The sequence below is a fragment of the Chiroxiphia lanceolata genome, chromosome 5, assembly GCF_009829145.1.
Source record: "Chiroxiphia lanceolata isolate bChiLan1 chromosome 5, bChiLan1.pri, whole genome shotgun sequence".
Taxonomy (NCBI): domain Eukaryota; kingdom Metazoa; phylum Chordata; class Aves; order Passeriformes; family Pipridae; genus Chiroxiphia; species Chiroxiphia lanceolata.
In genome coordinates this window covers 63,639,967-63,660,935 of record NC_045641.1, presented here as the reverse complement: position 1 = coordinate 63,660,935, position 20,969 = coordinate 63,639,967, and the positions used below count along the sequence as shown (strand labels likewise).

General features: G+C 36.4%; 1 protein-coding gene across 12 annotated transcripts in view; it reads left to right on the top strand.

Moving 5' to 3' along the window:
- C2CD5 (C2 calcium dependent domain containing 5) overlaps positions 1–20,352 on the top strand; it is a 66,149-nt gene extending 45,797 nt beyond the window's left edge. For 9 of the 12 annotated variants that reach the window (XM_032687814.1, XM_032687810.1, XM_032687809.1 and 6 more), the window contains 14 exons: positions 627–813; positions 1,848–2,012; positions 2,632–2,772; positions 5,611–5,674; positions 7,567–7,628; positions 8,089–8,187; positions 8,639–8,728; positions 9,515–9,602; positions 10,675–10,761; positions 12,503–12,553; positions 13,560–13,661; positions 14,503–14,693; positions 17,791–17,937; positions 18,639–20,352. In XM_032687814.1, coding sequence (XP_032543705.1) covers positions 627–813; positions 1,848–2,012; positions 2,632–2,772; positions 5,611–5,674; positions 7,567–7,628; positions 8,089–8,187; positions 8,639–8,728; positions 9,515–9,602; positions 10,675–10,761; positions 12,503–12,553; positions 13,560–13,661; positions 14,503–14,693; positions 17,791–17,937; positions 18,639–18,770 — 1,606 coding nt within the window. In that variant the 3' untranslated portion in view covers positions 18,771–20,352. The remainder of the gene's footprint in view (positions 1–626; positions 814–1,847; positions 2,013–2,631; positions 2,773–5,610; positions 5,675–7,566; positions 7,629–8,088; positions 8,188–8,638; positions 8,729–9,514; positions 9,603–10,674; positions 10,762–12,502; positions 12,554–13,559; positions 13,662–14,502; positions 14,694–17,790; positions 17,938–18,638) is intronic. The other 3 variants (XM_032687816.1, XM_032687808.1, XM_032687813.1) reach the window with 2 other exon arrangements.
- Positions 20,353–20,969: the final 617 nt, after the last annotated feature.

Here is a 20,969-nt window from a genome sequence, read left to right as displayed (position 1 = left end):
TTTGCCTTGTAATGATCAGGGCAAACTTTTAACAGTTGCTGCTATGTGATAGGAGCGTTAATATGTTTAGCTAAACATCCAGTAGATGCTTATCAAGAATCTGTATATAAGGTCTTAATGTTGCATATTTATTCTACACTGTCAGACTGTTATGACAAAAACCCTGTGTGTTGAGAGTTGTTTCAGTCTGATAACAGTCCTTAAGCATATTTTAAGAAATGAGGTATCATTCAGTGATTTGCAAAAAATACATTATTTGTAATTTTTGTACTTGATAACCTGCTTTGATAAGGAATATTTTTGAATGCTGCTGAAGGTTATGTATTGTTCTGTTTGATAAGTTTACTTTTTATGTTACCCATTTTAAATGTGAATAGAATACAGTTTCTATTAAAAATCAAACCTTGCTTATTGAGACTCGGTACCTCAGTCTGCCTTGATCTTCCTGATGAGAATTTAGTATTTTACTGGATTTTAAAATACAGTAAAAAGAAACTGATTGTATTCAGTTACACAATGAGGAAAAAACTCAAAATACCCTGTGATAACTTTGAATCTTCACTAGCCCATTAGGACTCTGTGTCTACTGATCTCTGCAGCTCTCACGTGCTGCTCTGTGTTGTCAGGTTATGCCGTCTGAAGAAGAAAGCTCAAGCTGAAGCAAATGCAACCTCTATCAGTAACCTCCTGCCATTTATGGAATATGAAGTGCACACACAGCTGATGAATAAACTGAAGCTGAGAGGAATGAATGCTCTGTTTGGGCTGAGAATCCAGATCACCGTGGGGGAAAATATGCTAATGGGGTTAGCAGTAAGTACAGTTTGAATCTTCAGATTCTTTGGCTTTGATACAGTATTTTTTCAAGAAGACATATCAGTGTTGTGGAATTCAGAGTGACTAGAGATATTAAAATGTCATTTTAAGAATAAATGAACTGATGGAAAGGAACAAGGTGTCTAATTATTGTCAAATCAGGGCAGACTGTCTTTCATCAGCAGAGAAGGAAGATTCAGATCTCTTGAAACCTTGTTAAAGGACAAGATTGCTAGAAAGGAGATGAGAGAAAAAGAGATTTTAAATAGTTTAATGGCATAAATTTCAGAAAAATGATTGTGTTCTTTAAAGGTTCTGTGAAAGAGGTCCCTGTTTCTCAAATTGCATTACAGTTCCATGACAAGTAAGGTCGATTTAGTCTCAGTAAATCTTCTGGTTAGTTGCCAACGAGAGGAAGGTTTGTTGCCTCTTCTGTGATGGCACTGAAGAAATAAGTGATAGATTGGAAGTGTCTTAGAGTCAAGAATTGTTCATTAACAGTATTTTTCTAACCCCATTCTGTCATGTTGGGTTAGAATAGTGAAATGTGCTGCTTCTTCCTGCATCAGAGGGTGTCTGGGTAATACTGACTAGCTTGCATGTTCTTTTTGTCTTCCGTGATCTGTTTTCTGTAAATAGAAATAGGATTGTCACAATTTCAGTGACACTGTAAATGCTTGGGTCAAGTTTTAAATCCTCAAAACCATCACTTGCTTATGCAAAATATCCTGGGACAGAGGTTTTAATTTTTAGTCTTTTCGGAATTTTTAGGTAAGTGAAGCGTTCCACTATGGAAAAATCCCATGAGAGGAGAGAATTTACCAAAAGAATAGTGGGATTTTTTCATAAGTGGGATTTTTTTTCCTCAGAAGTGAACAGGAGAGAGAGATCCATTTATTGTGGCAAGAGGCTGTCAGTGCATGTCACAGTACTGTCTGTTACAGCACGAGCATCATGGAAAACTTTTATCTGCAAATGTTAGCAGTACATGCTTATGTAATTGTCTTTTTTTCTTAATGACTTTTTAAAAGTCTGCAACAGGTGTTTATCTAGCAGCTTTGCCAACACCTGGTGGTATTCAGATTGCTGGGAAGACTCCAAATGATGGCACCTATGAGCAGCACATATCTCATATGCAAAAGAAAATAAATGACACGATAGCAAAAAACAAGGAACTTTATGAGATTAATCCTCCAGTAAGTAAATCTTTCATTCTTTAAAATAAAACAGTCTGAATCAAACATACACACGGTGTGTATCCATGACTCCTTAGCAACTGAATAACTGAACATAAGTTTCTTTATTAATAGAGATATAGATCTTTTTAGCTGTATTTTGGGAAGCTACTGGATTTTTCAGATCTCTTTAGCCCCATAGCCAAAAGAATCCTGAAGAAATCTGTAACTTCTGGGAGTGAGCCAGGCTGTTTCACAGATCTGTGTCATATTATGTGGGTTTTTTATGTTAAAAAGAATACGGTCTCAACCTTGGCTTGGATGAAATCCCTAGCACCTTTTACTCAGCTAGGAACTTTCATACACTGTCTCAATCTTTGAGATTTTTCAAGATCAGTACAGGCATAATTTAAATAAGAAGTTTACAGTAGTAACCTGTGCTGGTAACCTGTCCCTTCCAACTCAGGATATTCTGTTCTGTGATTCTTTAATTCTAAATCAGTTTGTACTTATTTAGATTTATTTCACAGTAAAATTATTTTCAGAATGTTCTGATTCTTAGAACTGTTAACAAGTTGTTTCTGGTCGAAATTATTTCTAAGCTATGTAGAACATCTGCTAATTCTTATATCCTTTTTAGGAACTACCTGAAGAAATCATAGGGTCTCCCATTCCAGAGCCAAGACAACGTTCCAGACTATTAAGATCCCAGTCAGAGAGCTCTGATGAAGTTACAGAGCTTGACCTTTCACATGGGAAAAAGGATGCTTTTGTCTTGGAGGTGATTAAACGTTTTCAGTACTCATGTTCATACTTTTCTTCTCCTCAAATATATATTAAAAAAAAATAGAGAAAAGTTTTTTTTTTACTCCTCTCCAAGGACATGTCTTAAATTGTGTAATTTTTTTTCCATTTTGTATCAGTAGAAAGTGTTAAGTATTGGATTTTGCTTTGACTTTCTTTTTCTGTTCACTTAAAGCACAGCTGTATTATACCTAGGGACAGTATCTGAAAAAAGATTGCCCTGCTGTTCATGGACATGTAGCAATATCTAGAATAATAATTAAGAGCTATTAAGAAATGCCCTTCTTCCTACTTCAAGCAGCAGATCAGACTGATCAAAAACTTAAATATATTTTTATAAACATTGAGGTTCTGTGTTGTCACAATTTAGCAAAAAAAAAAGAAAGCTTGTGTATTCTTCTGGTTTCAAAGCTCATATTGTTATAGTTGAATATTCAGAATAATTAGTTTCCAGAACTGGTGGTTATTAAAAGCATTCAAAAAAACTGTATTAAAAGCATTCAAAAAACTGCATGTTTCAGGAGAGCAAATAAAAGAAGACTTGCTTTTCTGAATTTCTGCTGATGCTCTTCACAGTTAAAGAATTCATAGCTTCCAACAATACCTTCCAGTTCTTTATACAGTTACAACTAGAAAGAAGAACAACACCTCTAGATAAAGAACTTCTCTATTCACTGAAATTCAAAGATGTGATTTTAACATTGTACAGTTTTGAAGGAAAGTAGGCAAGTATTAAAGAAGGGCTAGAGTTTTGATCATCCTGTAGATACAGTATTACAAATACCTGTCCCTGGCTAAGAAAACACTTTAAATTACAACCTGTAATTGCAGCCTAAGGTACATTCAAGACTGTTAATCTTCACAAATCACCATCTTCATAGAAAGTAATCTGGATGAAAAGTTGTAGATAGGGAGAATAAGAGAGTGCTGTAACAGCAGTTCATTTGAAAACAGAGGTATAAAAAGAGAGTGGAAAAATAACAGGTTGGGAGAGTTTGGTATAATAAATTCAGATAGGTTTGTATTTCTGCTCTTCTTTGGTTTTCCAGTGCGTTACTAAGTAAACTGAGAAGTCCCTAAAAGTAACTTTGGTACCAGTTAACTCTCAAAGTAAAAAGGGCAGAGGACAGTTTTCAGCAAGTATTTTTTGCAGCTGATCTTAACAGGGTTTTAATTTTAATCTGACAGGAGCAGAATTGTTTCCTCAAAACAAAAAAAGTTATGATTGATGCTCTCTGAGGCACTGTATTGAAAATCAGAAAATACTTTGCTAAATGCAAAAGGGGTTGAATGCCTTTGTGAAAAATAGAGGATTTTGTAAGGCATTAAAAAACAAACAAACAAAAAACCCAAAAAAACCAACCTAAAGACCACTAAATACTGGAAAAAAACATAAGCCCAGCCTTCATTTCTCTTGTAAAGGCTGTCAAATAGAAGACAGGCAGTGATAATAAAAGCTTAGCATACTTCTTCTGTCCAGTTGCCTCATGAAGTGTGATACATTATACCAAAGATCAGCTGGTTAAGGGGGGTTGGAACAGGGGAAGTTTTAAGGTTCCTTCCAACCCAAACCATTCTGTGATTATATACAACAAGCAGAGTTCAGCTCTTTTTCTACAGTTTTGGAGAATTTTTCCTTCTGCCTTAATAACTTCAGTATGGGCTCTAGATCCCCATGTGGAAGGGAAAAAATCTAAGTACACTGTAGTGTACTATAGAGTGCATAAAAGTAGTGCTAATGCTAACAAGAAAAATAAGATCTGATGTTTAAGGAATGTGTTGGTCCTAGGACATACATCCCTATGTTTTAGTAGTTCAGTCTTTATAGAAAAAAAAGACTTGTTTACCTGTGAAATCATTTAGTACTGCCTTCATTAAGAGATTGTATGTCAGAAATAATATTCCAGAAGCTTTAGTTAGGCTCCTGACTGACCTTTGAAGAGTAAAATCATTGTTCACTGGAAATATGTAAGAAAAAGTTCACTGTGATGAGGAAATGCTAAGAGGTCCTGGGAAGGCAATTGTGACAAGTAAAGCTGTCTGGGTTTTTTTATTATTTGGGGTTTTTTGGGAGTTTTTGAGGAAAAAAAAAAAAAGACAAAACCCTCTTACTTGGAGAGGGACAAGGAGAAACAATACCTGACAGAGAACCTTTTAATACTGGAGTTAAATGATTTCCAAAATACTTGCAAGAAAATGTTGGAAGTTAGAGGTTAAACTTGGATCTGTTGCAGATCAATAAGGCAGAATAAACCTAAAGACACATGACAGAAATATTTACAGAAGGTAGCAGGGCAGGTAGCAGTCTGATCTCAAATCGGGTTGGATGGACTAGAGGTTATTTGGATTGGAAAAAATAATAGTCCCCAAATTCACCTTTTCCCATTTCATTTTCTGCTGTTCTTTCTAAGGAAGGTTTTTAAAATGCTGGGAAGATTTTCATGTGTCTTTAGGACAGGCAAAGAATAATCACGTCAGTGTAATACAGCTTAGCTGGAAAAAGCTGTGAGTTATTATGTGGAACCTTGTTAAGCATTTTAAATTGTTTTATAAAATCTCTTTATATTATCTACTGCATTTTGTATGTGTTCTGTGCACATAGCTTTATACAGTCTAATTAAGGGAACTATTTTTTTGAGTGTTAAGCGTATCATAGGCTGCTAGTTAAGATTCAGAGGTCTGGTTCATAGAATCCTTTTCAAAAATCTCAGCTGAGCTGCCAGATACAGATCTTTTGATGACAGAATTTTTACATCTTTCTGAGACTTCTTGCTGGCACAGCAACATGATTTTCATCAATTATTCCTTTTTACAGATTGATGATACAGATGCAATGGAAGACGTGCATTCTTTACTGACAGATGTTCCACCACCTTCTGGTATAGTTAAAACCTTATTTTTCTACTTTATACTGTAGGCCCCAAAAGGAAAAACTGGAACTAGTTTTATTAAAGATTATTTTAAAAAATGCCACGAGAACTGAAAATATTACTGTTTCTGAAGATTTTTAGACTGACTGACTAATTTTTAGGTTTCAAGTCAATTAAAGTAGAACGGAAAACTAATTATTGCCTTGTATCAGTCATCTTTATGCTATTTGTGGATGTATACATTTCTGTCATACCCTCCCTGATGGAACTCCTGCATCTAGATAAGAGCTTAATGTAGTTGTCCATTATATGGAAATTGCTCTGGACATTGGGTTGTCCTTGTCCTCCTTGTTGTCACTGTGAGTTTCCCCATGTTTCTTCTGAGCAAGTAACTGTTTCCTTCCTAATAACTGGTATAAGTGTTTATAATTTTAAGTCCTGTTGAGCTCAGAACTATCCTTGTCATAGTTATCTATTATTACCACAAAATCTTTTATTCCTCATTAATTATCCCTTGTCCTGCTGCAGTTGAATTTACTACCCTAAAATAAGGCCATCAGCAGTCATCTCATTTTATCCTTTTTTTGCAGATAAGTTATGAATATGCTTGAAGCATAAAATCCTGAGTTACAGATGTCTCTACTGTGAAAATGGAGAATTTATTTTGTCTCTCTTTTTCCAGTCTTATAATAATTGCATTTCCTTCACTGACACTTCATTCTGTCAGTTTGATAAAGAGCCCTTGGTGAAGGAACTTACCATATGCTTTCTGATGTCCCAAGTAGGCTGGTTCAGTCAGAGACCTTTTGTCTATATACTTCTTGAGAGCTTGTGAGCCACGACTGTTCCTTAGGAAAGTCTTCTCAGCTCCTCTGCAGTGTCTTGTTTTGTCTTCTGCCCATTAACTCCCTTTTCTGGAACAGCTGCTATGGACCAGGAAAAGAGATATCTGTATTAGGCAAATAATTAGTAGATCCCAGTCAGTAAGAGCTCCTCAGTACTTGAAGATTAAAGAATCTTCTCCTCTGGTAGTGGAGCAAGTTTAAGTTAAGAGCTCAATGCCATTTAGTCAGCTGTTTGATTTTTTTGCCTTTTCTCTTGTTTATATGAATCTTTATTTTTCATTTGCCCACTTGTCTCCTTCAGACACATCTCTAAGATGGATTCTCTGATGGAAAATAAACATGAGACTGGTTTTCCACTATTGTGGAAAGCTCTACTTACATCAGTGGTGAACACTGATGTAAAAAAAAAAAGGGACATGTTTTCTGCTCTTGTGTTATCATCTCTTCATATTCTTTCCATATCTTACTTGATTCTTTCATATAATTTCTGCTTTTGATGTTCTGAAAGAAAATCTATTAATATTTATATCTTCTGCAAGCTGCTACACAATTTCTTTCTTTTGTAGCTTATTTTTTGCTTTTATATTGGCTCTACCAGATGGGCCTCTTTTCTGCTTATTTAACTGTATCTTCAGACTTCCAGCATTGCCTATTTGCTGTTTATAACTTTTCTTACTTTGCTGTTTAGTTATTTTTTTTTTAAGTGCTGTTTATTTGCACTCAATCTCTAGGTAGCTTCTTTACAGCATCTCTATGCTGTCTGTCAAAGGTTGGCTTTTCAGCTTTTCCTTTCACACCTTGTTGATAAATTTCCTCATTTGTACACAGTTCATGTATTAGAAATTAGGTGGAGCAGTTGTGCATTTTGGGTGTTTGCCCTCCCTTCAAGAATACTACATTTGTTTTTTGAATGTCAGTCTCACTTCTGGTGTGTTATTCAATATTCAAAACTACATGAGGGAAAATACTTGCAAAACATTAAGGTCACATGTTTCTTTAGAAGTATTTTGATATGTCGGTGTATAAAATAGACTTTCCCAAATATTTTCTTCACAGGTTTTTACAGTTGCAACACGGAAATTATGCCTGGTATAAATAACTGGACACCGGAAATTCAAGTAAGGTTATTTATTCAAAGAAAATTGAAACTTTTTTGCTAATTGTGTTGAAATATGCTCTAGTAATTTAAATATCTATTAGAGAGCACTACTTTTCAAAGATAAATTAAAAGGATACCCTTAGGTTGGAAATAAAAGTAGTGTTTTGGTAAGAAAAACAGGGTATGAGAACCTGTGGATTTTTTCAGTGCTGTTGTTTAACAGAGAACCTAATACAAAAATACAAAAGTAATTACAGGAAATATGAATGTCAAGATTTTAGACTTCGTTAAGATCTTGGCTAGATATTGAAGCCTCTTAAACAGATTGTTGGCTGTGTTACTTAGCATGAGGTATTGAGTGTGATAACATGTTATGCATTATTTTCCTTCTTTATGAATTTGTTTTGGTTTTAATATATTGGATAAAATATATTTCCTCATACTGGCAAAAAAAAAATGTGTGCTTGTTTCTAATTCAGATGTTCACTGCAGTAAGAGTATCCAGATTAAGCAACATTAATCCAACAAATCAAACACTTAATAAGAACTTTAATGATCTCTGTGAGAATCTGTTGAAGGTAAGAATCTTATTTTAAATATTTTTTAATAGTTCAAATGGAAGCAAAGTAAAATTACACTATACTGAAAATAACATTTTTCGTAATTACTTTTTGAAATTAGACTACAAAGTGTCTGTAATTAGTTTGTAAGTTGCTCTAGAACTAAATTCAGCCTTTTTAGTGTATTAAGGATTTCCAAAGCTTTTTGAATTTGAAGGAGTCCTGGCATTCTGTCCTGACTTTTCACACATGTGATTCTTCTTCAAGAAAAAATTAATACAGAATCACAGAAGCAAATAGGTTGGAAAAGATCTCTGAGATTTGAGTCCGACCTTTGACCAAACACCACCATGTCAACTAGACATATGATTACACAACTTCAGCTATGAAAAGAGTTTTGATTCCTGATTTCTCTGCAATAAACCACAGATTTGTTTTTTGAGTAACACAAATATCTTGTCTTCAACAGAGCTTGTATTTTAAACTCCGATCGATGGTTCCCTGCTGTCTTTGCCATGTAAACTTCACAGTTGCTCTACCAGAGGATGAATTAGTTCAGGTGAGTGAACTGCTGCTTTTGACTTTCAGCATGTAGGCATGGCCTTTAATTGGTGTTTGCTGCTCAGAGTGAACTGGGCTATGATTTGATTGACTTGTATGTCTGGTGAATTCAGAAGTAAAACTCAACAGTTCATTTTTTTTCTTCACTGAACATTATGGCCTTGAGTTCACCAGTTTTGGTCCCATCTCCCTGCTTAAGCAGGATCATCCCCAGAGCACATGGCACAGGATTGTGTCCAGACAGTTCTGAAATATTCCCAATGAGGAAGACTCCACACCCTCTTCGGGCAACCTGTTCTATTACACAATAAAGAAGTTCTTCCTCGTGTTCAGGTGGAACTTCTGTGCATCAGTTTCTGCCTGTTGCTTTCATTGTAATTGTCTCATTTTTTTCCTTGCCATTTCATGATGATGTGTTGTATTTTCATTATTTTTAGACAAAATGGGGGTTTTTTAGAAGTATAGCATCATTCTTGCGTTCAGTTAAACACCATTTTCTCTTACAAATACTATGATAATGAATTTCAGTGATCTTTTTTAATGTCTGTTCACCAAGAAAAAGGAAAGAACTGACGAACAAATCCACAAACACTGTCAGGCATATGATCTAACAACAGACCTTACTATTACCTTTAGACTCTGCTGTTGAGAGTTTTAATAGGTATGCTCAGATGATTTTTTTCCCCATATTCTGTTTCTATGCAAAAAGCTGCTTGTTTTCAAAATTATTTTTGCAGATTGCACAAGATATTAAGTTACCTAATAAGCTATTTTTGATTTGCAGATTGCAGTCACAGCTGTTGCAATTACATATGACAAAAACCAAGCGTTACAAACCAACAAAGCCCCTACAGAAAAGTCACAACAAAGAGGTAAATATTGTGAGGCATATAAGGAAAAGAGAGTATTTTTCCTTCTTTTTTTTTTTTTTCTCCCAGTACTTAATGAGTCTGCATTTTAATTTCAGTTACATATAAATATTTTTACAGGGAGGTTCTTTCAAAACAGAGGTTTTTTAGAGTTCATGTACGTACCTCCAGCAGGATGACTTACTTATCAACTATTAGGTATTTGCTTTATATTATCAACAAACTTTATATTATCAACAAACACAAAGATAAAATTTGGTATTTCCTTATTCCATCTACCATATTTCTTGGATTATTTTTAACTAAGGAATCAGTGTAACAGATGATGACATTTCCATTGTATTTTGAAACGTGGTGTAAGTCATCAGAGAATATATGTTCTTATAGGCACCAAATTTTGTCCTTACTTCAAGAAAGTAGAAAATAAATTATTCATAATACTTAAAGAAAAAAGCCTTTTGAAAACCCTTAAGCAGGTCAGTAATGGTTTTGGAGATCAGTGAAGCATATGGAATATGGAGGGAATAGAAGAGACTACTATAATCTGCATATGTCCTCTTGCTAATGAAGCACCATCTTCTGCTAGAAATGTATATATGCAATCTGGAAATGGGAATTCAGACAAAATTTTAAAGATGCTAGATTCTGAGGAATGGAATTAGGTAGTGGACAGAGCCATATGCTTCTAAAACATTAGTTATAGATGACTTCTTCAGCATATTGTTTTCTTTCATGTGAAATAAATCCAAATGTTAATTTTTACTGTAATGTTTAGCTGACATATATCCAACTGCAGAATCAAAACTAAAATGCATGAATTGACTTGATATTTTTTCCTAAAAATACTAAATCAAATCCTGTTCAATGGAACACAGGTTCTGTTCAGTGCTGCAGCTGGATTTATTGTCAGACACCTAACTGTCCCTACAGAACTGCATAGCTATTTGTATATGCTGAAAAAAATCTGTTCCAGTCAGACCTGACTAAATTGAATCTGCTAATTATTACTTGCAAATCCTATTACTTGCAAATTTTGGGGGTTAATTATCAATTGGGAATATTTTCATTGTTGAAGCATCTACAGACAATGAAGAACAGCTACAATTTCCATTGGAACTTTGCTCTGATCCGCTTGCTTCTCAACCATTCTCTCCAGCTAAAGGTCAGTTAAGTGGAGGAATGTTAAACTATTGTTTTTAATTGATTTTTAGGTTCTGATCTTTCATGATTGCTATGGCTTTAAAATATCTGTACTTTCACATGCTTTAAATATTCTTTGCTACCTAAGCATAACGGGTATATTTACTTTGGAAGTCAAATTTTTTGACTCGCATAGGATGGGTTGGCTAATAATTCTATTGGGTTTTTTATAGATTTCCTGTAGCCATTCTATCTTCCCACTTAGAATATTGAAAATGCTACAAACTACTGGGTGTTTGCTGTCATTTGACTCTAGTTATAAATTACCTAATAATTAGGCTTGCTGCATAGTGCTTTGCTTCTGTAAATGGCCCATTCTGTCTTCTCAGCCTCAGATAATTAATCTGATTGTTTTCACGGTGGGGAATACTTTATCTAGCAAGTACTGGTTGCATGCTGATTTTTTTTTTTTTTAAGTGAAAGGAGCCTAAACTTGTTTAGTTAATAATTTGTACAGTGCAGCACATTCCAGCTGTTAAACAGCTGCTTTTTTTTTACCTGAGATAGAGCAGCATTTCAAGAACGGTTGTCCCAGTTTTTTTACAGCTGCATGAAAAATCAGGTGGTCATTCAGTGAAATCAGCCATCTTTACTTCCTTCTCTGCTGTTGGATTATCTACTCACCAAAATGGCTACTGAAAGGAAATTTAGTATCTGTGAATTACTGTAAATCTTTTTTTACTAAAATGTTCAAGAGCTCCTTTTCTTTGCCCATTACATCAGTTGTATAAAGAAAGGTACCTGTCACATTTACATGTACTTTCAGGGGTCATATTAATTTCAGCAATGTTATTCTCGTTGCTTTGCAATTTTTTTAAGGCATTTGCATGTGCTTAGCTTTTAATTGGTCACATTGTGATACTGTTGACCTTTTATTTTCAAAAAGAGGAGCTATCCAGAAATATTCAGACACTACAGAGTATCTGTCACTGTTAGTGGACTGTGTTACCTGTGTACTGGGCACTGACCAGTGGAGGGCAGCCTGTTTCCATGTATCCCTTTTCCTGATGTTCTTCACATTCTATATCGTGCTGAACACAGCCTTAGAGCTTTTCAACTAGATAACTAATCCATCTGTCATTTCTTCACATCTAGAGTCGAGCTTTCATTGTAGTTACATTTACTTAGCAGCTTATTTAATGTATTGGTACGTTTCTGTGGGATTGTTATTTTAAAAATATTTGTGTACAACCTTATACAATAATGAATTTTAATAAATAATCATATTAAAATTACAAGATAGATTTGGTAAAGTTAATTGTTTACAGTAATTCTGTCCCTATCAAAGCACATAGGATACTATATAGACGGGGTGTTTTTTTTTTTTTTTTATAAGAATCATAGAATTGTTTGGGTTGGAAGGGGCCTTAAGGCTCATCCAGTTCCAACCCCCCTACCATGGGCAGGGACACCTTTCACTAGACCAGGTTGCTGAGAGCCTCATCTAACCTGGGCTTGAACACTTCCAGGGATGGGGCAGCCACAACTTCTCTGGGCAACCTGTGCCAGTGTCTCACCACTCTCACAGGAAAGATTTTTTCCTAATATCTAATCTAAACCTACTCTATTCCAGTTTGAAGCCATTTGCCCTTGTCCTGTCACTGCATGCCTTTGTAAATAGTCTCTCTCTATCTTTCTTGAAAGCTGTACTATGTGACTCTGCTTAATATATTCTCTGAACGGACTTAATTTTGTCTTATTAGAAACCTTGGAGGGTGCAAGCTCCCACACAGGTATTCCTGCTGCTCAGAGAGGTGAGTTTACTTTATTTAGCCTTATGCCAGCACGGAAAGAGCATTCTTGGGATATTGGTATACTCTTTTTGGATGTGTCTTAATCCAGGAAGCGTTTACTAGTTAACTGAGAATGCATGCTCTGGTGTGGCTTAATGATATCGTAATATTTTGATGTGTTTTTTAATGACAAAAGTCAGATTTGTTAATAATAAGTGTCCCTCTGTCAGATATATTGAATACCACTTTATCTGACAGAAAATGAGTTCCCTGAAAGAGCTGTTTTGCTTGTCTTAATTTGAAGTTAGCATGTGTTCCTTCCGTTTCTTCAGGGTAATGAAGAAACGGTGTTTGCAAACCCTTTTTTTTTTTTTAAAGATATGCAAACACCCCTGCAACTAATACCAAAAAGTCATAGCAGAAACAACTCTTACTTCTTATTGTAATGATAACGGGAGGGGGTGTTGGAGGGAGGATGTTGGGGCAAGAAGACAGCATTTTATAAGAATTCATTTGTGTTTAAAACCAAGGTGTTGTTTCAGCTTGTGACTCTTATCCTCATCACCAAAGCTTTTTTTTTTCAGTCTGTAGGTTAGTTATTGATAAAGACAGTTGGGAAGTTTAAATTATGACCAGCAGCTCTTTGTGAGGAAAAGAACAGCAATGAAAATCGAAATTAAAAAAGGCTTAAAATAAAGTTAAAGAAGCCAAACTTAATAGCTAAACTGAGATTAAAAAAAAACCTAATCTAGCATAAGTCATTAATGACTGTATTTGCATGTTTTTTCAGTGATGAAGTCCCAGTCAGGCAGTTGGTTCAGAGCTGGGACATCACCAGAAATCGGTATACTGGTTTGGACAAGTCCAAACCTCTACTGTAACTTTTCCTTTAAACAGACCTGGAAAGGGATGGTTGTTCTCTCTCAGTAATTGCTTCCTCAAAAGGGGCATTGAGATGAGCAAGAGACATCATCCATATTTTTTTTCTGTTTTTTTTTTTCTTTTGTTTTTCTGTCTGTGTTTTCAGCAACGTCAGTTGATTACAGTTCCTTTGCAGACAGATGCAACAACTGGATAGAGCTCATTAAACTGAAAGCTCAGACCATAAGGCGCGGATCAATTAAGACAAGTAGGCGGCTGTTTCTACCACGTTATGATAATCTGAGACATATCTCTGATTTCCCAGTGGTGACTAGTGGAGTTCCCTGCCCAGCAGTAGCATTGCAGATGGCGTGTAGAATGAATTCTGAGTGTGAAAACTGCCGACATTGTTGACGTCTCTGTAAGCTCCCGTAGGGTTTATGAACCAGTAGCATAAAAAGCCAAATAATAGCATTTCTGTTCACTTAGTAAAAATTAGCTCTCAATAAATGTGTACGCCTACTAATTGTATAACATACACTGCATGGATGTAGGTGTATGTATGATCTTGGAAAATTTGGGGTGAGAAACAGGAAGCAATCACCAAGGTGACAGTCAAGGCAATGGTCACTAAATTAGCAAGTGGTGAGTTGTTTTTTTAGTAGTTCTTTGGCCACAGGTCTGACTATCTTGCTTAAATTAGCAGAGATTAATACCTGTTTTAATGGAAAATGCTGCACTGGGGAAACACAACAACTTTCACACTTCCTGTAATTTGTTCCTCCAGCAGAATACGTATTTCAAAATGTTGGCACTTTTTTCTTTACCTTCACTTTATAACTGATTGTTGTACGTGCAGCTGCTCGCCTCAATGTTTTCCTTTGCAGGAATGCCACTCTTCCAAATAAATGCCATTTCAGCTTTTTGTCTCCTTTTGCATGCTTTGCATGATGATTTTCCTTTCTCACGTGGTATGGCTGAGCATCACAGGCAGCTGAATGTTGTCACCAAGCTATTTGGAAACCATAAAGAAGAGTTTTTTGTGTTTTGGGAAACGGTGGTCGATCCTGATAGTTACTTTCTCCTGTTTTTTTTCCCCATCTTTTTAGCTGCTTCACTTGATAAAGCAAGTCCACTGGCTGAGGGATACTTACGGCACCGTTCTGTTCCGTCGTGCACCAATTCTACCGTCTCAGTTGTTAAGATGACACCTCTTTCTTTTCTTCCTGGGGCTAAAATAACCAAATACCTTGGGATAATCAACATGTTTTTTATACGAGAAACCACTTCTTTGCGTGAGGTGAGCTGTGTGCCCAGCATTTTTTGTTAATTGTAATAATCAAAGGTAGATATCTGAATAGTTTTGAGTTGAAGTATGGCACAGTCAGGGAGCAGGATTTGTGTCACTTGAGGGCAGGTGCTGAGTGGGGAGTAACTTCCATTGCACTGCTCTTGTTGGAGAACACACAGAGCTGCTTTGTGTTTGGCAACATTAGGAAAGGGTTACTTAACCATTGCCATTGCTGTTCAGTTGGATATAATACTAAACCAATGAGTTCCTAGACAGAACTATATGGAAAAAACGGATCTTTTGACCAAAGTAATAGTTGGGATCATTTGAACCCCAACCAGAGATTAAGTTAAATGGTAAAAGAAATAAATTCATAGAATCACAGAATGGCCTGGGTTGGAAGGGACCTTAAAGATCATCTAGTTCCAAACCCCTACCACCAGACCAAATCATCCATTCTTCTCTCTTTTAGCAAGCTCAATGATTAACTTCCACGGCGTATTTGGATTTTAAAATTCTTTGGTTAACACAAGGCTACCCATGTTGTAGGTAAATTGTGCTGATTTTTACCATTGCATTCCATGCATTCTCTGTAAAAAAACCTCTGTGTGAGGAACGTCAAAAAGTATGCCATGGAGTCTATAACCACACAACCAGGTTACACAGCTAGTGATACTCAAACAGTGATCTCCAGTCCGGGTCTGGAAAACAAATAATCCTCTGAGGATGCCAAAATGCAAGCCATGTTCCTTACCATTTTCATATCCTTTTGGGAAGTAGCTGCATCTTTCTGCTTTTGGCCACAAGTACCTCTTGCCTGGTTTGTCAGTGCTGAAGGGGGTGCTGTTTCTTACTGATTACACATGGATAAAATCACAGAGCAGATGTTAATAAAGATGATCAGCCTTCATGAGAAGGAGCTGTGAGCTCTCTAGAGAAATTTTGGTCAGACAAACTTTTGTTTGCATTTTGCAAGTTACAGCCCCTTTTAACATGGGAAATCTATGTGTGAGAAGGACAGTATTTTCAAAAGGTTGTATGGTCAGAGCAGGGAAATGGTTACATGACATTTCTATATGAAGTGCAGCTTCTGTAGATAAAAGTTCAGCAGCTGAGAAGCAGCTTTGGTAACTGTGGTAGCAGATCTCAACACAGATGGGTTGCTCAAGAATTTGATTCAGCTCCTCCATGAAGTTGGAACAGTTATATAGTGTCTGAGATACTGTCAGTGTGCTGTTTCCAGCACCCAGGGCAGCTCATTTAAATTGCTTCAGCTACACAGGCTGTGGTACAAACTAGTCATAACACTGGTTGCACAGTATTGCCCTGAGGCTGTAACAGAGTCAGAACAGAGCAGTTGTTATATCCAACTCCAGCAATGTGTTTCAGGTTCCACAGGAAAGTAATTAGCAGCATTTGTCTTGTTATTGCTCACAGATTATTGAGGCCCTATGAATGTTTTCACAGGCTGAAATGTGTACCAGAATCAAAAGTGAATGATAATTTAAAGTCTGATTGATCCAATAATTTAGGGTTTGCTGTTTACAGGTGAATATTTATAATCTTTTTGTTACTTGCTGTCATTAAACTTTGTATTAGGCTTATAACGTATTTTTTCCCTATCAGTTGCTGTAACTGTTAAAACCCTTGGACAAAATCAAAATTTCATGAGAACAATAAACTTGCATTGAATTTTTGTCTGCAGTTGACTTCATTCCTGCTTTATGCTGGGATTGATAAAGTTATACTTGCCCTTTTGTTTATAAATTTTCATCCAGGACATGTTTTTCTAATGTCTCTGTGAATCTGTTCAAGGTAGATTATACTTTTTCCAGTAGATATGAGTACAGCCTATATAAGTTCAGCTTAGTTTAATCTCCTCTTCTACCTGCCTCTTTCATTTTCACCAGTGACACACACACACACACATGTTGGAAATCTTGGTGGTCTTGCTTTTCATTTTGAAATTTTACAGATATTTTGAACCAATAGTGAGCTCTGTTTGATCAGTTCATTTTCGTAGTTTTTTCTGTGGATTTTTATTTTTTTGGTTGGTTGCCTGGTTGGTGTATGTTTTTCTTCACTGTGTAGTTGTTCACATTCTTTCATAAGGGTTATCTAGGAAAATCCATACTTTGTTGTTTTCCTTCTCCTTTCACATCAGTTTAAATTATTCAACTTGGCACCAAAGAAGTAAAAATTCCCCACAAGCACCATCAAGTCAAAAAAATTAATGAAATGGGATGGCTAGAAGTTCCTTTGGGCTTCAAGGAGAAAAATAAAATAAATAAATAGCTTGAATAGCTCAAGTCTCTGCTCTGTCCCTTGCTTACTTTTTATTTTGAAGGATCATTTCTTTACTGAGTGTTGAGAACTCATGACAGTCATTAACATACATGAAGTTGGAGTGATCAGAGGTAATGGCCACTCCTTACTGATGATTTCCAGTAAGTCTAAATCATTTTAATCCTCAGTATGAATTATTCTTTATTTGATTTCCAGTTATCAAAAAAAAAAAAGGGCAGTATCCTTTCTGATGAAAGAATAAAGTTGTTATTGAACTGTCATTGGAATGTTAAATATTCCTGCAGAGGAATGTCTGAAAAGCATGGGTATATGTAATGCAGTGAGTGCAGAGAATGAGTCACAAATGAATAACCTACTTGTCATACTTTTCCTCAGACAGTAAGTTCATAGAATCACAGAATGGTTTGGGTTTGGTTGGATACTTAAGATCATCTAGTTTCAACCCCCTGGCATGGGCAGGGAGACCTTCCACTAGACCAGGTTTCTCAAAGCCACATTCAACCAGGGATGGGGCACCCACAACTTCTCTGGGATGAATTTCTTCCTAATATCTAATCTACTCTTTGTCAGAGTGTGAAGCTATTCCCCCTTGTCCTGTCACTCCAGGCTCTTATAAATAGTCTCTCTCCATCTGATCTTTTAACTATGACCAGCTAAACAGTGAATAGCTTTTAACTTCTCTGCAATACACCATTTAGGATGCACCGAAATATTCAGCTTATAAATATTTAAGAAAAGTATTCAGCATCTTGTGTCTAGACCTAACATAACATGTAATATATATTTTTCTCCATTTTAGGAGGGTGGTGTCAGTGGTTTTCTCCATGCTTTTATTGCTGAAGTGTTTGCAATGGTGAGAGCTCACGTTGCAGCTCTAGGGGGGAATGCAGTTGTCTCCTACATAATGAAGCAGTGTGTTTTCATGGAGAATCCAAACAAAAATCAGGTAAATTATGATGTGAAGTAACAGTGCTGTTGTGATTAGTATGATACAAACACACATTTGATGTATTTAAAAACCAGCAGCTCTGGAGAGCTGTGTCTGCATAACACTTCTGGATATCTGGTGATAATGTTCGAAGAAGCCAAGAGACTTCTCAAACACCTGCCTTAACACAAAATTAGGAATATGCTTCAGAAATACCCAGATGGGTAAAAATACTGAGTTTACTAGAATGAAGTAAATTGCAGGAAACAGTTGCACAGTAGTGCTGAACTTACTTAATTTTCCTGACGTTGCAGTGCAGGATTTTCATCCAAACTCCCTGTAAAAATACCTGGAGTTGCTGATATAAAATGCTCCATTTTTTGCATAAAGGGACAAAGCCTTATCAGTAACGGCTAACAATTGAATATGATTGTTTTGGCAAATGGAATATGTTCAAAACAGTAGTGAAAGCAAGTACAGCTACCCAGATATTTCATTTGTGGTGTCTTACAAGACTCCGTCTGCGTGTTTGATAGCACACAAGTGAGTGAATGTAAAAGAAAACATGGCACAGATTGCTTCACTAATGAATTCTAATGATTTGTCTTTCTCCTGATCCCCATTGACTTTTCTGTGTATTTATATCTAGCAGATATAAGTAAACATAAAATATACTACAGTTTAATAGTTTGGTAACTGTGTATTGTCTTTTTTCCCAGGCTCAGTGTTTAATAAATGTCAGTGGCGACGCCGTCATATTTGTCCGTGAGTCTGAGCTGGAAATGTTACCAGCACAGCCTTCTACGGCTGTTCCTCAGCCCACAAGTTCTGCAGGAGATGTCACAACATGAAGACAGAAAAAGTGGAATAGTCTCTGCCAAATATGAAGATTATTTAAAACGTGGGAATGTTTAGGTTTGCATCTTCAAAATCAGTCTCCGTAACATTCATAGCCAAAATCCAAGACAATCACCTTTTTTTGTTGTTTTTTTTTTTTTGGTTTTTTTTTGTGGTCTAACTTTATGTAAGAGTCAGGGCAGGTGTGCACTGGTTCCTTTGTTACAATTCCAGGCTGCAGTGAAACCTAGGGAGCAGGTGAAGCACTGATAGGAGAGTGTGGATTAGAATAGCAGGCATCACATGGAACTGTGGAATTAAGCAAGAATTCTGTTGTATTTTTGAGCTGTTCAACAGGACCACAGTAAGTTGTAATTCAGAACCACTTCTGAGGTTGGGTGTCATATGAGCTGACTTTCAGGTTGAGGTGGGAAGGAGGTGATTGTGTTAGCAGCCTTTGTCCAAGGACCAAGAGATTTGTATCCAGGCCAAGAAAATGCAGGCTGGAGCCTGAATTTCCCTTAGACTGTAGAGTGTGAAGAGGAAAAAGCAGCACCAAAAAGTCACAGTTTAAATTTCTGCACACTAAAACTATTTTTTCTTTTTTCTTTTGTTTTTCTTTTTCTCTTTGTTTCTCCTTTTTTTTTTAATGTTGGGGGGTTTTATTTTGTTTTTATTTTTATGGACTGTTTGTGAACTGCTGGCTTATTTTTTTTATAATCATTACTATACAGCAGATGTTTGGGGTGGGTATTTGAGAGGGGTTTTCTGTTGTTTTTGTTTTAGTTTGGTTTTTTGCTTTTGTTTTGGTTTTGTTTGTTTGGGGGTTTTGTTTGGTTGGTTTTGTTTGGGGTTTTGTTTTTTTGTTTTCGTTTTTTGTTTCTTGGGTTTTTTTGGTTTTTTGTTCTTTGTTTTTAAAAAGCTGCTAGTGCAGTGTTCCTGGGCATGCCTGTCATGGGGGGAAAAAAAAAAAGAACAAAAAGTTCCAAAGTGTGTTTGGTGCTATTAAGTGATGTTCACTTCAATATTGACAAAACAAGTCTTTCTGTTATTTAAGGTTTTGTGGAAGAATTGTCCTGAGGTTCATTTTCTTAAGGCATGAATGATCTCTTGCAGGGATGACATAAACTGTCCCCCAAAAGTCAGTTGTGCAGAGGTTATTCTGCAGCTTCCCATTAAACATGTGGGAAATGCCTGGCTGATTGGAGGTTGATTTATGTCTGTGACACTGGTTTCTGCAGGTTGGTTTTGTGAAAGGGGTTTTGTTTGGGGTTTCCTGTTTGGTTTTGTTCTTTTCCAGTACTGTAGCTGGGAAATGAAGGTACTGCAAAGAAAGGAAATTTGTCGTTTCCAGTAAATGTCTGAAAGGTGGTGATATTTTAATGTAACAAAAAAATGCAAACTTTGATTTGAAGATGCATTCTTACTTAATTCTGACAATATCGTACATGGAACTTGAACAAAGGTGTAAACTTGAATGTAAATATCCTGTTTAGTGTTGAAATTATACAATGGCATGATTATTTGTTAAAACTAATTATTTCATTGTAAATGAGCATGGAAAATCATTCTTGCACAATAAATTTCTTTATAAAATTTATTGCCTTTTTATGTGTGTAATAGGTAAATGTGTAGTGATGTAATACCTACTAAAGATGTCCCACCCTGATTCTCCTCAGAGGAATGTTTTTTTGTATAGAATGTTACAACATCATTTGTATCCTGGGCTGCAAATTGTATCCTTGGCTGCATCCAAAGCAGCGTGGGCACCAGGTGAGGGGGGGATTCTGCCCCTCTGCTCTGACATCTGCAGTGCTGCCTCCAGCTCTGGGGGGTCCCCAGCACAGGAAGGACATGGACCTGTTGGAGCAAGTCCAGAGGAGGCCACCAAGGTGGTTAGAGGGCTGGAGCACCTCTGCTGTGAGGAAAGGCTGAGAGAGTTGGGATTGTTCAGCCTGGAAAAGAGAAGGCTTTGGGGTGACCTAATTGGAGCTTTCCAGTACCTGGAGGGAGCCCACAAGAGAGATGGAGAGAGACCATTTACAAGGGCTGGAGTGACAGGACAAGGGGGAATGGCTTCAAACTGAAAGATTTTGAGTAGGTTTAGATTAGATACTAGGAAAAAATTCCTTACTGTGGGGCTGGTGAGGCATTGGGAACAGGTTGCCCAAAGAAGTTGTGGCTGCCCCATCCCTGGAAGTGTTCAGGTTGGG